At 35.0% G+C, this 17,499-nt stretch overlaps 1 protein-coding gene across 1 annotated transcript in view; it reads right to left on the bottom strand.

Annotated features, from left to right (window-relative positions):
* The window catches only part of GALNT5 (polypeptide N-acetylgalactosaminyltransferase 5), a 47,940-nt gene that overhangs the window by 18,786 nt on the left and 11,655 nt on the right, over nucleotides 1-17,499 (bottom strand). The window contains exons 2-4 of the mRNA XM_055123080.1: nucleotides 9,476-9,642; nucleotides 7,609-7,728; nucleotides 334-469 (exon numbers count right to left, since the gene is read on the bottom strand). Of these exons, the coding sequence (XP_054979055.1) occupies nucleotides 334-469; nucleotides 7,609-7,728; nucleotides 9,476-9,642 (423 nt within the window). The remainder of the gene's footprint in view (nucleotides 1-333; nucleotides 470-7,608; nucleotides 7,729-9,475; nucleotides 9,643-17,499) is intronic.

Raw genomic sequence — 17,499 nt, 5'->3', positions numbered from 1 at the left:
CATAAGGGAAATAGGTATTTTGAGGTTTAGCCAAATGTAAAACTGGAAAAAAACTGAACAATGCATATTTGAATTCATTAGTATTGAGGACAAATTCTGTGGTGATAAAATACTGTGCAGATCAGATCTAATTCCAAGATAGCTATCACATACTTTCATTTATTTAAATGAAAAAAATTATTCATTTGATTTGCAAAAATGTATGTATGTATATATATATATATATATATATATATACACACACACACACACATATGGTAGATCTCCACTACTCTTTGCTTCTGCTACTTAAATATTCACTTTAGAAATATCTTATGGAATAGGACATATTACCTCATATCCTTGTCATTGATAACTTCAATCACTGGACAGGCTACTTTCTTTCTACTTAAATAAACTCTCTCCAGAAGAGGTTCTAACCAACCAACATTGCATTCCACATGAGAATCTAAGAATGTTAGTACATCACCTAGAGACAAAAACCAAAAAACCCAACATTAAAAATCAGATGTATTAAATATTTGTAATTTTTTTTTTTTGCTTTTTTTTGGGTCACACCCGGCGATGCACAGGGGTTACTCCTGGCTCTGCACTCAGGAATTACCCCTGGCGGTGCTCAGGGGACCATACGGGATGCTGGGAATCGAACCCGGGTCGGCCGTGTGCAAGGCAAACGCCCTACCCGCTGTGCTATTGCTCCAGCCCCCAATATTTGTAATTTTTATTCAAAAGCCTTAGGGATCATTTCATAAAGAAGGTTATACAGGATTTTATTCTCATTTTAATTAATGGGAGTAAACTATTTTCATTAATAATTATTAATTTTATTTAAAATTTTAATTTAATTCAAAACTTTATTCAAAGTCCATCATTTTATTCTATAAATAAAATGAAACACATTTTTATTTTATTTAATCTATAAAGCAAAACAAGTATAGCTCTAATTTTCATCCCTTTAAATGATAAGGATATAAAAGAACAAAAAACTTCAGTAATACACCCAAAGTTTTATAGGTAAGAGAGAGTATAACAGAAAAAATGTGAGTAATCCATGATAATCTTCCTTAAAAATGGAATGAGAAAATAAGATAAACAAGAGGTAGAGTATTGAGTAGCAGAAGACTTAAAATAAAAATAATAGCAGGTGAACAAGGTGATAGACAACTGGGTGATACATTACTATCCTCTGAAATAAACAAACTACTTCTCAATTATTTGTATTTGGTAGCTTTCTAATGACATATTGAAAAGTGGTAGTATCTCTCTTTTGTTTTGTTTTGTGGGTCACTTATTGTGGTGTTTGAGGGCTACTTCTGGCTCAGTGGTGGGAAATGAAGCTGGACCTACCATCCTGTTAGACAGTGATAATTTTGTTTTAAGATAAAGATTCAATCTTAGCCATGATCTTGGTAGGAAGTATTTTTGAAGTGGTTTCTTTACACTGAATTAGGCTGTACTAGACAGAAGACTCTTGATGTACTCTTGTATAGCCTCCTCCTTATTGTTCAGAGAGATTATCTAAACAAGTATGATGTATAATAAAGATGTATCAGACTACTAGTAGCAGTACACTGGTAGTACAGACTACTAGTACAAAAGACAGTTGTTCCTTATCTCATTGTTTCTTATCTCTGTTGATTAAGAACTCAGACTAAAGAGAAGCCTCTATTAGACCACCTTTTGGTCTACTAGACCTTTACTAAACCACAAAAGTCTTCCAAACTTTTCAAACAGACCAGATTTTTACAAAAGTGTTCTTTTAATTCTTTCCAGGACCCAAAGGAAACAGCACTTATCCAACAGATCAATGGTTGTCTTTGGTTTCTACTTTATTAAAACATTCTGGGAAAAATATCTATCTTTTCATCTTTGCTGATTTATGATTATAGATTCTTCAGGACCAGATGATTCTTGCATATATATTATATATATTTTGCATATATATAACTATTATGTAATATAATAATATAATCTATCTTTCTTTTTTCTTGTGAAGGCTAGATAACTGAAGGTGGGTTAGCCTAAGAAGACTCATCAATCTCTTTTATCAAGCTCAATGACAGAGTATGAGTGGTTCCTGAATTATATCCTCCTCTAAAGCTTTTAAATGATCCTAATAATTCCTTTTGAATTCCTTAAATATATTAAATTCACTTCAGGTCAATTGATGTATCCCTTGTAAAGGGTTATTGAGACACAGTTTTCTATTTCTTTCCATATTCAGGTATCAGTCATCCACCAATGCTATTTAGAGTATGGACCATGGGCCCTGCTATCTATAGGGAGAAAACAACAGAATAATAGAGCAACTGGTTTTCAAATTTAGAACAATTTATTAGAGTGATTTGTTAATTTCTATTATATTTTTACTATTTTAGATATATAAACATACACATAACAATTATTATGCATATTCTGGTTGTATATATAGATATTTATATACACAATTTAATCTATCTTTATAAATTATTAAATAATCTGTTTTAAAGAAATTTCCATTATAATTGAAAAGCAAGTCTCCACCAGAAAATAACAAGTAATTAAGATGAACCTAGCTATATTTTTCAAACTAAAACTGTGACTACTTGATAACTCTTTAAAACAATTTAGTGGTATTGAACAGAATCTGAAAAATAAATACAATATATTAGAATGAATTTTACATAACATTTCTACTGCAGTTAAAGTATAACATATGTACAAAAACATTAAATATATATATTTATGTCACTGGGTTGTTATATGAAATTTATTAATATGGAATTATGGTCAAGGTAGTTTGAAAGTATATAAATAAAAATTGGACTAATGTTATCAAGGAATTATTTATTTACTTATTGGTGCTTTTCTTGTGTTGGGAGGGTCACACTGGGCAATGATCAGGACTTACTCCTAGTTCTGCACTCAGCAATTACTCCAGGTGTTGGTTAGGTGACTTATGGGATGATGCAGATCGAAGCCACATCAGCCACATGCAAGGCAAATGACCTATCCACTGTAGTACTGCTCTAGCCCCTATCAAGGAATTAAATAAATCATCAAGAAGAAAATTTATATGCTCACATTTTGAATTCAAAAGAATTTTTTGTAGTTATATTTACAATTACTAGAGCTGACTAAGAGGCAATTTATATATTCAAGTTTATTATATTACATCTGAACATTTCCAAGTTATAAAGGTTTCAGATATTATAATCATCATGTGTTTTATTCCATGCAGGTAAGGAGAAATTTTATATGTAGTGCCATTTTAATCTTGCATCTTACATTAGCTTTAGTCATATAGATTTATAATTTTAATTTCAAATTTACATGGATAAAATCAAAACTTAATTATAATCTCAAGTTCATTTCTCTATTTTTGAGCACACCAGTAAACAAGTTTTCCTATAAGCTTCACTAATTGACAGGTAGGATTTTTTCAGTAGGATTTTTTCAGTTTGTCTCTTCCGTCATATCTGACTGCAAGTCTTATGGGTATCATGTTCACAATATATCTAAATCTGAATATTCTCTTCATATGCTTAGTAGCTAATTATTGCTTGCACAACTTTAATCACCTTCTAAGTGGTTTACCTATTTTCTTTTTTAACTCTCTAATGTACGTTATCTTCTGTATGGCTAAACTAAACATTTAAAAATATAAGTTAGACAAATGTATTCTTTTTTTTAAATAACCTTTATTGGGCTGGAGCGATAGCACAGTGGGGAGGGCGTTTGCCTTGCACACGGCCGACCCGGGTTAGAACCCCAGCATCCCATATGGTCCCCCAAGCACTGCCAGAAGTAATTCCTGAGTGCAGAGCCAAGAGTAACCCCTGAGCATTGCCGGGTGTGACCCAAAAAGCAAAAGAAAGAAAAATCAAAAAAATCCTTTACTGGCTTAATGAATAGTGACTACATTTCTTAAATGAGGACAAAACTTAACAAAAGTCTTCCTTTTTCTCTTCCACAAATAAATTATTAATCACTTTCCTTGATTAACACTCAATAGACCTGTACACTTCTTCAAAAAGACTGCATATTTCTTTTCACTTTTTTCATTTTTCTCTCATCTTTTCTTTCTCTCTTTGGCTGTTTGGGTCATACCCAGCAATGCTGAGGGGTTACTCCTGACTCTGCACTCAGGAATTATTTGACTGTATGCAAGGAAAATGCCCCACTATCGCTTGAGCCCCAATGCATATTTCTGCATCAGGATATTTACTCTTTTGATTCCACTATCCTAGAAATGTTCTTCACAAGTATCTCAGTTCTGAAATTATTTTGTGGGGCTGGAAAGATAGTATAGCTGGTAAGGCACTTGCCTTGCATGCATTTTACTGGGGTTCAATCTTTGGCACCACATATGGTCCTCTGAGCCTTCCAGAAGTGATCCCTAAGCTCAGAGTCAGGAGTAAGTCCTGCGCACTTCTGTGTGTGGCTCCCAAATTTAAAAAAAAGATAAATTACCGTCTTGGACTTTTTCTATTGTTTGTGGGTAATTTCTTAAGCTAGATCAAATGTGCAATTTTATCTTCTAATTTTTCTAACTTCAGTCCATCATGAAGAACCCTTTTTTCAAAAATTGAATCACTGTGAGATATAATTGCAAAGCTTTCATGCTTGAGTTTCGGTCATACAACAGTCAAACACCCATCCCTCAGACCAGTGCACATTTTTTACCACAAATGTCCCCAGTGTACTCTCACCCCTTCTCAACCTTCCCACTGCCTCTATGACAGACAATTTCCTCCATACTCTCTCTCTACTTTTGGGCAATATGATTTGCAATATAGATACTGAGAGGCTATCACATTTGGTTTTTTATCTACTTTCAGCAGACATCTCCCATCCCGAATGATTCCTTCAACCATCATTCACTTAGTGATTCTCTCTCTATTCCAGTTGCCTTATCCCCTATCTCATGAGACAGGATTCCAAATATTCCAACAATATTTCTGGCCCTTGTGTATATTGTCCTTGGGTGCCTTTTTCATATGATGTTATTTTATATTCCACAAATGAGTACAGTCATTCTATGTTTGTCCCTCTCTTTCTGAATCATTTCACTTAGCATGATACACCCCATGACCATCCACTTGTAATAAAATTTCATAACTTCATCTTTCCTAACAGCTGCATAGTATTCAATTTTGTAGATATAAATGAAATTTTCTTTAACCAGTCATCTGTTCTCAGGCACTCAGGTTGTTTCCAGATTCTGGCTATTGTGAACAGTGCTGTAATAACATACAGGTGCAGATGGGACCAGAGAGATAGTACAGTGGGTAAGGCTCTTGTCTTGTACACTGCCTACTTGTTTTGATCATTGGGACTCCATATGTCCCCAGAGTCAGTCAGAACTAGTTCCTGAGCACAGGGCCAGGAGGAACCCTGAGCATTGTTGGGTATGGCCCCTAAACAAACAAAAAATGATCATAAATGTCACTGCAATCAAATTTTCAGTTGTATTTGTTGTCACTTCACAGATTCCGTGAAAAGTGTAGAGAAGGTGTTGGCAACCTAATGGACTATGAAAAATTCTACATTTGGGATCTTATGAAAGGAAGCTTCAAGGAATTGAAAGTTGAATGACAGATTGTTCTAACCCAAGTTAGTAGAGGTCTGTGTAAGAGAATAGTGGTGGCTAAATATCTAAAGGCAATAGAATATAATAGATAATGGATAAGGTTTTAAAATGAAATTTTCTATGTTCTGATCCTGGATCTACTACTTACTGGATGGAAGAACTTGGGCAAATATGACCTCACTGTGCCTTTATATATTTACAGGCAAAATGAGGAAAATGATTATGAGGATTAAATTTCTCAGAAAAGAAGTGTTTGGAGTGGGACACAGTATATATGATCAGTGGTCATTATGGTATTATGGATTCTTTCACAGAATGTATAAAATTCAACCAAATAGTTTGGTAAAAATTTGGTTTGGAATGCAGAAAAATATTGATGGATATAAGAGATGACTCCTCCCATCAATACACTGAAGAAGCATGAGGAAAAAAAGGCACACTGATCTTTGAGAAGAGAGAAGGTCTATGCAAGAACAGGGAAGAGATAAATAAACCAGTTGAATAAAACTAGAGGGTATTTGGGACAATTTTCAAATTTGAATTTTAAATTAAAAGTTAATTTGCAATTAAATAAGATTAATTCAGAAAATACACATATTAAATTGCAGTGGAATTTGGACCTTATCCAGAGGTGCTCAGGGGATATTCAAGGCTCTGTGTCCAGGGATCATTCCTGGAATTTCTCAGGAACCATATGCAGTGCCGAGGACTAAACTGGGGTAGGCTCTGTGAATGACAAGCCCCTTAAGTCCAGTACTATCTCCTGACCCCATATTTAATTTTAAAGACATAAATCTACAGTGATAGTGGTTGAAAAGTGATAAGTATGGAAGGAAGAGATAAAGGTAAAGACAGAAGGAGAGATGAGGGAGGGAAGGAGGAAGAGAGGCAGAGGAAGAAAGATTTCTTTGTTAAGTGACTGCTAGCTAAAAAATAGAATCACACAAATATTTTTTCAGCCTTAGTGAAGTAATTGACTCACACATTAATCACCAGTGAAGGGTAAAACATTGGATATAATACTGTGAAGAAAATAGAATATTTTATAAATCAAAAATATCACCACACAAATTAGTTCTTCTACCCAAAGGAAAGAACTAGGTAGGTCTCTTCTTAGCCAGTGCTAAACTTTACTTTCACCAGCCATGGATACCTTGGCATCATGTGGCTCTTTATTTGACACAGTAACTACACAATTCCTATGAATTATGTAATGGAATTCTCCATGATACTCCAAAAACATTCATCTTATATGTCATATAAGAAGACAGTAGGAATGTTTCTGAACAATTCCAGTAGCACAGAACCAATGACTAGGACTCTTAACAAAAATAAGTAGGGATTTCACAGATCAGTGATAAAAGTTCCTGTCTTATTAATGTAAAACCTCAAGTTTGAACCCCAAGTGTTATCCTCATGCAGTGTTGTGGTCCCAGCACTTCTGCAACAGATAATGTACTCTTTCACATATAGCAATTAGGTATGCACAAGCACCACAACTAAAAAAAAAATGCAATCTCTGCAGTCAGGTAGATAGGCCATTGAAAGCATTTAGGGAAGCAATCCACTTACAGGTGTGCAACCCATGGTAACCATTGAAGCTGAATGAGCAAGTCAAGCAGATATGTGACCCCAGAAAGCACTACAACCAAACCACATCTTCCCAACAACAACAAGGACAGATGGAAGGGGGGAAAAAGAAATGTAAACAAAGTTATGGAGTTGACAATTGTAGCGTGAGAGAGTAAGGAGACTAGAAAAATCAAACAATGCATAAAACTTAGATCTCAAAAATAAACAAGCAGCTATAAAAAATCGAGTGGAAATTCAGCAAAATCATATATTAGGTGACATATTAAATGATATTTATAAATGAAAACCGTGCTTTGTAAGAGGATGCTTGTTCTTCAGAGTTGCCTGTGGAAGTAGTTAAGGATACAGCAATATAATGTCTATATGTGGGTGCTAACTGTAATATCATTTCAAGTATTTTATACATTTGAGAAAAAATAAACTAAAATCTATAAACTTCTTACCTGTTGCTTCCTTTGCCCCTGCCAGTCTGGCTCTTATTAAGCCATGTCTTTCTTTGAGGCGAAGGATCCGAACTTTTGGGAATTGAGACATATATTTATCCAACTTATCCTTTAGGTATTCTGGATGAAAGTAAGGATAGATAAGAAAACACTTCAATAGTATTAGAAACAGGTCCCTATGTCAGATTCCAGTTCTGAATAGAATCACTTAAATCTATTATTCGGATCCTGATTATATTTTCTCATGTAATTTTCTTGGATTTAGTTTATATTTGGTTTAATATCTAAGTTGTTTTCTTAAATCTCAAAACATTCTTTTAAGGTTGGGGTGAGAATGGAGGGAGGGTTGTTGGACCACACTCAGCAATGCTCAAGGATTATTTCTGGCTCTGTGTTCAGGAATGATTCATGGTAGTGCTGAAGGAACCATATGTGATGCTAGAGTTTAGAACCCGGGTCAGCAGTAAGCATGATATTATCTCCTGTAATCTCTCTCCCACTCATCAAAATATTGCTTTCAATGTTGCCATATCACATAGAAACAAATGAGCCTTTCTAAGTGTTTGTCAGGACAGGGGCAAATTCATCCTGAAAATTACTCAGGTTTAAGTAGAATATTTTCCCTCATTCAAAAGCCCTTGGGAAGAGGCTAAATATTGTATGTACATATTGAAAAAATCCCAAAGTACTGCAAATGCTAATCTAAGGCTACTGTAATTTCCTACAATGACATCTGCCATCCTCCACCATACTTCCTTGCTCTTTAACTAAGATGATTCAGCTTAAGAATAGTGTGTGTGTGTGTGTGTGTGTGTGTATGCAGCAGGGGGAGAGGAGGGTTATCTGCTATATTTACATGGTTTGCAGTCATTTTTATGTATAATCAATATGTTGAAATATATCCCACATAGTGCAGGTCTCTGAAATTTATGTCTTGTATAACTAGTAACTAGATGACTAGTAGATAGTTTCTATTTATGCTTGCATTTTCATCAACTCCTTGAAGTTTCATCCAGATTTCTTTTGGCATCTCACAACTTCTAGAGCTCAGAATCGTTCTGGTAGAAATGTTTAGGCTGAAGAAACTAGATCATATCATTGAGCTCATGCTGGAGCTAAGTTATTGTATGAATTTTACCATCTCTTAATTAGCTTCTAATTTTTTGAAGTGGATTATATTTTGCTTATTGATAACATAGTAGTCAGGGAATTTTAGCTGTCTTTCAAGCACACATTATTTGACAGCCCCAAAAAAGACATTACAAAATGTGATAAACAAAAGTATATATAAAGACCATGGTGGATTCTGCTTTTGAACTCAATTGGAAGCTGTTCACTCAATTTTCACTGTCAATTTTTCTTCTCAACAATTTATAGTTGAGGAAGAAGACATAGACTTTCATGTTTTCTTCAGAATTAGAGTTTAACTCTAATTCTCAGTATTACCCATAGAAAAGGCATTCCATAATTATGGCATATTTTATTATTGGATTATAGAAAATATTATAAAATTGTAGAGAATGTCTTCTGCAATCAAATGATCCATGTCTGAGCTATGTCCCCTGAATACATCTTTGGATCTCTAAAACTTCATTGTGCTAATACTGAAGGAGCTATACATAGGTAATTACTTTTTATGGAAGAGAAGTCATAGCTAAAGAAGTCTGAAACAGCTAACAACACATGGCCTAGATGATATCAGAACTAAAATTTTTAGACACATAGCTGTTTGGTTTTGTCACCAGATGAAACAATGATTTGTCATTTAAGTTTTATGCTTCATTAAGTTACTCTGAGATTCTTCCATCAATCTCAACTGCTACCGACACACATCAAACACTCATCCTCCAGGAAGTTTTCATTTCACCTTTGGTGCTGAAGTCATCCACCAGAAGAATCTCTTTAATGAGGTGTGGAGGAGAGCGATTGAGAACACTATGAACAGATCTCAGGAGGGTGGACCACACCTCATCCACGAAGCACATGATGACACTAGTTTTTGGGAGGGTGTTGTGAACTAGCTGTTCTGCACACCTGCACCAGAAGACAAGAAGAGAAAACATGCTGATGCTAATGAGATCATAATGTTACTAAAAAATTCAGAGTATGAATATGTATATAGCATCTACACTTAGATTGTCTATTGACCTGTTACCTATTATCTATAATGTCCATTCATTTACCCACCCACTATCTATATCAATGGTTTTTTTAATGTCCTTGATCTTTGGGAGGAGTGTAAACAAAATAAAATAGCAGAGGAATAGCAGTTAACTGTGGTTTTTATAAAAGGTTTGTATAAAAGGACTAAAAATACAACACGTGAAAAATTTCCTGAGAAGAAAGGCGTCTGACTGTAGTTGAATGGACATGGGTTTGCAGGTAGACACTATGTTGAGTCTCACCATCAGTATTTCTCAGATATTTATCAATTGATAACCTAATCAATCTCTCAGTGCTTCAGTTTTCTCATCTACAAAATGAAGCAATGATTCTCATTCAACCAAGTTTAACTGCCTGGTGAGAAATCTCATAAGATGTCTAGCATATTTCCTGACATGGGAATTCACCAGATGGTAGCCGTTGTTCTATTACATATGGTATATACTGCAAGAGAACATTCTGACATATTTAATGCTACCAATTAGTTTATGATTGACCCTCCAACTAGTTTTATGTGAAGTGACAAAGGAAATGGTCTCTCTTCTTGCCTTCATGTGGATCTATCTTATGGTACACTATATACCAAACAGTTAAACCTCTCAACTTCTCGATTTAGGGGTTCCTTATGGAGACACTCTATGCTCTGGAATAGACACACCTGCAATCATTTTTCTGGCATGGAAATGAGATCAGGCTCCCGTGGGAGTTGATATTCAGTGTGGGTTGTAATTTGCCTTCTTGGTGTTTTTCCATGCCCTGCGGTGCATACTGCCTCACAGTTGGCAATATTCCCTTCCCTGCCTGTGTTACTCTTCACAGGATGGTGCCCAGTGGGATCTCACAAAGAATATTTGCTATCCTCCTAACATAGCTGCTGTTATAAATGCAAAGTTAAATTCTGACCATAAATAAATATTATAGGCATTTTTCTTCTTTCTACTTTAATCACATACTTGTAGCATCTCTTATCCTTTTTATAGGTGAATAATAAAAAGAACACAGGGAATTAGCTCGAGATTATAATGTTAGTTAACAACAGATTTGGGAATCAAACTCTGGTCCAGGCTGCCTCCAGAAATATTTATGTATTAGGTCTTAGGTCCACAAGAATAAAAGCAGCTGGCATAAGATACAGCATTTTGTTGTAGCAAGTCAGGACTTCTGCCATATTACAAATCTACAACTTCATATAGTACATAAACAAGAAGTGAATAAAATCCAGTCATAGTAAAGACATGGGTACATGCCACTTTAAAGTTGGTTAAAATACTATAGCACATAATTAAATTCAATCTTTATATTAACTGTTGAGGTACGTATGCTCTTACTCAAATAGAGTAAATGGAAGCTTAAAAAGTTAGACAGCTTACCCAACCTCATTCATTAAGAAAGACATATTTTTCCATGTATATATAATATATGTAATATATATGGAAATGTGAATAACTAGTTTTCATTCCACTGCATTATGCTGAATTTTTTGAAATAGGATCTTGAGTTTCAGAATCAGTGAGGTAAGTAGCTCTAACTGCTAACTTGGAAAGGTCATTTAGTATCCTTGAATGCATGACCCCTCCAGAAACTTTAGGGGAAATTCTGTTTCTTGACTCTTCAAGATTCTATCCAGGCCTTATGGCTGCGTCATCCAGTTTCTTTCAGTCATTTTATTATCTTCTCATCTGAGTTTGTGTGAAAATTTCATCTTATGTGTGAGACCACATAAGTGTAGATATCACTGTTTTGAGAACTTACCTGCACAAGTTAGGATAAGCTTATGTTCAAATATTGGACAGCCAATATTCAATAAATGGGCAAAAAGTATGGAATGGAGCAAGAAAAGGCTATCAAACAAATGAAAATAGATAAGTTACATGCAAAAAGAGGAACATAGACATCTTTCTAACACCACACACAAAAGTCAAATAAAGAAGGTTAAAAATCTTGATACTAGGGCTGGATTCATAAAAATAAATATAAATATATATTCATTTATATTCAGGTAAAATATAGCAAAAACACTTTATGACATCTCAAAACACTAAGAATCTAAGGTAGCTTTACTGGTTCAACGTCATTGGCCTAAGAAATGCAAGCAAAGACAAACAAATGGGATTGCATTAAACTAAAAACCTTCCGCACTGCAAAAGAAATGACCAGAATAAAAAAAAATCACACATACTGATAGAAAGACTTTTCCATCATTTATTTGGTAAAGTGTCAATATTCAAAATATATAAAGCACTGGTAGAACTATATAAGGAAAAAAACTAACCCCATCAAAAATGGGTGGAAAATATGAATAGAACCTTCTTAAAAGAAGACAAGCAAGTGGTCAACATGTATATAAAAATATGCTCTGCATATTTCCCTAAAAATAAGCTCTGCATATTTTTAGGGAAATTCATATTAGGGAAATTCATAAAAAATTAACAGTGAGATATCATTTCACACCAGTGACACTGGCATATGTTACAGATATCACACATCCAACTAGTGTTGGCGTGGATGTGTGGACAGAGGGAGCTGAAGTCACTGCAAGTGGGAATGTCAACTGGTCCAGCTTTTTTGGAAAACAATATGGACATTTCTTAAAACACTAGGAATTGAATTTCCATGTGACCCAGCAATTCCACTCCTTGGCATCTACCCCAATGTGCCCCAAACTCTATTTATAAAATATACTTGTACTCCTATGGTCATTGCAACACCATTCACAATAGCCAAAATATGGACACAACTCTAGAGCCTAAGAATAGATGGCTGAATAAAGGATGTACACATAATAGAAGACTACTCACTGTGATAAAAGGTCAAATCATAGTATCTACTGCTCTGTTGGTGGAGCTATAGAGTATCATAATGAAGCAAGTCAGAAGAGAGACAAATACAGAATGATCTCTCTCATATGTGGGATATAAAGAAACACAGCAGGAGAATAGCAAATGGCCAAAATGTAACAAAATGAGAAACTGGTCTTCAGTAGGAAGTTAACTGGGCAGAAGGAGAGTGGCAGAATAGGATGGGGGACAACAGGATAATGGGATCCTGGTGGACGGTGTGGAAAAAGAATGCTTAATGCAAGAACTAAAATACGTGATAGGAGTTAAATTACCATTAATAGTGTTGCAAACAACAGTGCCAAAACAAAACAAAAAAATAATCCTTACTGAATAATTTATTTAGCAATGTTTACTAGTTCTGCGTATTAGAAGGAAATGTATGTTTGGGGAGCCTTTATTTATTTCCAAACTTTAAAAATTTAAGAGTCATGTTTGTGTGTGTGATGGTGTTGGTGGTGTTGGTGGGGATGGCATTGGCTGTGCTCAGAACTTACTCCTGACTCTGCATGCAGGATCTACTCTTGGAGGGTTCAGGGGAATAACTATGGTACCAGTAATTGAAGCCAGGTGAACTATGTGTAAGGTAAGAGCCCCATCCACTGTGCTATTACTCCAGTTCACAAGAAACATGCTGTGGATGTGCATATTGAATTAACAGATTTATTAAAGCAAGGGAAAAATTTTAACTGTATTTGTTGTTTCTCTGAAATTTGGAAATTATGCATTAAGACCATAACATTTTTATCATTGATACTAACTCTGAATTATAATCCTATAACTCAATTACAGAAAAAAATTTTAAAAACAAGAAAATATTTCCTACATTAAATAATTTAATTTAGTGTTTAATTAATTGAAAACAATGCCACCAACTGAAGGGCAATTTTGATACTGAAAATATTTTAAACTGGATTTTAAACTGAATTAAAAAGTCCCTTTTTGGGGAAGGAATTAGAATATAGTCAGCAATGCTCAGGGATTACTCCTGGCTATCACTTAGGAATTACTCTTGGCAGTGCTTGGGGGGGCCATATGGGATTCTGGGGATTGAATAAGGGTCGATTCCTCTTAGGAATCGAAAGATCTATGCTAGGAGTATCATGTTTCACTCAAGTGAGAGAAGGAATCCGGAGTTCCGACCTCCATCGACGGTCAAGAATCAGGGACACTGTCTCATTTGCCAAGGCATCAAAAATCAGATGGGCCAGACACTTAATGCAATTTAGAGATAATCGCTGGACTAGAGCTGTTACTGACTGGATTCCCCTTGATGTCAAAAGACCTCACGGCTGCCCACCAACGAGATGGTCAGACTTCTTCATCAAAACCCTGAATGAATGATTTGAGGCTTTTCCTGTTCCTGGAATGAGCAGATATTATTGGGCTACACTAGCACACGATAAGGATGATAAGGACAAATGGAGATGTTACTGGCGCCCACTCGAGCAAATCAAAGATAAATGAGATAACAAGTGATGCAAGTGAATAAGGGTCAGCCACATTCATGGGAAGCACCCCATATGCTGTACTATCTCTCTAGCCCGACAAGGCAAGAATTCTCTAGCAGAGATTACTGTTGTCAGAATCTTTGATGGTGAACAAGAGAAATCATAAGGGATGAAACTAAAGTTTCTTAAAGGGGAAATGTGTGGGGACAGAGTAAAACAAATCTAGAATTAAAAAAAAGTAAAGAAGGGTGTAGAAACTCTTTTGTACATTATTTTATAATATTCCCAAATAGACATACATATGAGGTAGGTGGAGCACATGGCAAATTTGTCATCTCAGTTCTCACTGTCTTTCTTGAGTAGAAAGGGGGAGAAATATATCTATGGTCTTTAGATGAGAAAAAAAAGTTGAAAGTTGAAAAAACTATGGTTGATAGGATTATTGATGGAACAAGGTCTCTTTCCTTGCAATAATCAACTTAATGATATTGACCAAGCGATAGGTTATAGCTCCTTTAGTGGCTTCATGGATCCCTTCTATTTATTCTCAAATTAAATATTGCCACAACAGCATTTTCTATTAATACACTATAGAAACACAGCTCATCTTTCTAATATTACCACCACCTGTGTTTCTGTCATGAAATTCATTATTTTATTTATTTTCTGCATGTAGAATTTCTAGAGGGACAAATCTATCCTACTTACTTCAATGCCACAAGCTTTCAGTATAGCAATGTATAATAAATATCAGAAAAACATCTATGAAATATATAGAATCATGGAAATAGAATGACTGTAAATCAAAAGTTTATGTGGTGAAATTGTATTTTAGATATAATTTATATTTAGATAGGAAAAAAATAACTTATTGTGTGTACAGATAAGTTTGTGCATTGGGTGAACATTAAAACAATCTGTATCTCACACTGGGACAAGGTCATTTGCAAGTGTAATAGGGCAGACTGGAAGAGGATGGAAAATATTTTGGTAATACTCTATATGAAATGGGGAAGAGTGCTGGCTAACTAAACATAAAAGAAATTCTTTGGGGAACTTTGCACTATCCTGAATTTGAAGACTCAAACATTTCAATCAAAATAAAAGTTTTATTTGCTCTACCAGTGTCTAACAGCTTGGGTGAAGAAGGAAATAAAAAGATTGTTGTATTATTTTACTCTTGGGGCCATCAGAGCAAATGAGGTAAAAGAAAAAAATCATAGAGGACTTTGAGAGTGCTAGAAAAAAATGACTAAATAATTCTATCCTGGACTTTAGGCTGTGAAAGAAATAAAACTCAAATAGGTTCAATATCCAGTGGCAGAAAGAGGATAGAACATATCAGTGATTTCTTACAACCATCTCATCTCTAATTTATAAAATAAATAAATGTGAAATTCATATTTCACATTTAAATATATACTTAACACTTGATGTAGATAAAAGTAGGTTTTAAATATGCAGTCTGGCTACAAAAATTCTGTGTGAGGCCTCTAATCCAACAAGCCTCGTTGAAGTCTTGAGAGCTCCTTTATCACTGACAGTTGGTTAAGTTTTCAAAACATCTAGTGATAAGTGAAAATACACTGGGAAGAGTTAAACAAACAGGTTAACGCAAATGAATATTCTTATATCATAAATTCACACATCTTTTTGTCTCATTTCGAAAGATGTTCTAAAAAGTTTTGTGATGTTAATTGAACTTAAATTGGAGGTTTAAAAAATAAACCCACAAAAATATGAGAGATTTCATGAAGACTCCTCATTTTACAAAGCATTTGATCCTTTCTTCCATCTCAGCATTCAAAACTATTGGCTTCATCTAGAGATTGGGAGGAGAAAAGGAGGACACTTAAAAGATTTCAAATATAATAAATACTTCAGGGTATTTGGGTGGTTTGGGTGGTTGAGGTAAGGGACCACTCTAACATTCATTTGTACTTGATGTTCAGCATTACTAAACAGGTTAAACATGTTTCCAGATGCATAGAAAAGCCAGGATGCTTACTTTTCTTCATTCAATTGGTTATTAGACCAAGAAGGATTTCAAAATTGTTACCACTTCCCTTCATTCTTATAACTCAAGAGTCAACTAGTTTCTACAGGTTATAAAAACCATTTCAAGTTATCCTACACTGACCCAACTTCCTCTATTCCCATTGGAACCATTAATTTCTAGGGAAATAGAAGCAAGTAAAGTCAAGTACAATTTAAGTGCTAAATATCCCTAGGTTTAAAATAATTTTTTGAGGTGAAGAAATCAAATTTTTATTCTATATGACCATTCTTTACACAAATTACTATTTAGAGAACTATAAGATCCCATTCTATCATGAATCCAGTTGATTTTGTTTGGGGTGTGCTTAGATTTTGATTATCACATCAAACCCAAGTACTAAAAACAAATGGGAAACCAAACATGAGAATTTCAACATCATGTACTGAGTGGAGGTCAGGACTGGACTGGAGCAAGAGCACAGAGGATAGGGTGTTGGTCTTGCATGAGCTGACCTGGGTTTGATTCCTCCATCCCTCCTGGAGAGCCCAGCAAGCTACCGAGAGTATCCCGCCTACACGTCAGAGCCTGGCAAGCTGCCCATGGTGTATTTGATATACCAAAAACAGTAACGAGTCTTACAATGTAGACATTACTGGTGCCCGCTCAAGCAAATAGATGAATAACTGGACAACAGTGCAGTGCTACAGTGCACTGAGTTGATACATTATTGTAGCAGGAGAAAAGACTCTGGGCTAGAGAAGGATGACAGAGTAATTGTCATATGTTCTTTCTGACACTTATTGTGTGCACGTCTATGGTTAAATCATACAACTTTTCAGGAGCTCACTTTTAGCATAAAGTGTATATACTTTCACTGCAGTGTTTGTGATTTGGTAATATGATGGTTATAAAAGTACTTTGTAAGCTCCATGGTAAAAAACAAACAAACGAACAAAAACCATGTGAGTACCTAATATTATCCACAAAGCAAATATATACATTGTGCAGAGATTTCTGCCCTTTTATTAGGCAGCCCTTCAATCCAAATCTATCCAGGCCCATCTTTTATCAAGAAACTCAGAAAGTGATGTTTAACCTTCTTAGCTGTGTGAGCTGAATGCTCAGCAGTATGCTGATTTGAATGTAGCCTATCAAATAAAGAAGGCATCAGATTAGAAGACTGAGAGAATGATAACATTCTCTTATTTCTATGAATTTTTCATTTTACTCCAAGACAGTCAATATGTACCATGAGGGTCAGGTCTTGGTCTCCTTAGGTTTGAACAGAAGGTCAAGGAGAATATTTTCTCAAGTTCTATTTGCAATTCAACTATGCTCTTCTTATGAGCCTTCTGAGGCAGTGAGTCCCCCAGCACTGGTATCTTCAGGAGAATCAGAAGAATGGAACCTTTAGCTGAAGAACTCTGTCCAAAAGTCATAT

Source organism: Sorex araneus, chromosome X, assembly GCF_027595985.1.
Source record: "Sorex araneus isolate mSorAra2 chromosome X, mSorAra2.pri, whole genome shotgun sequence".
NCBI lineage: Eukaryota > Metazoa > Chordata > Mammalia > Eulipotyphla > Soricidae > Sorex > Sorex araneus.
Note: the sequence above shows the minus strand (reverse complement) of the source record. Positions and strands in the feature narration are given on the sequence as shown.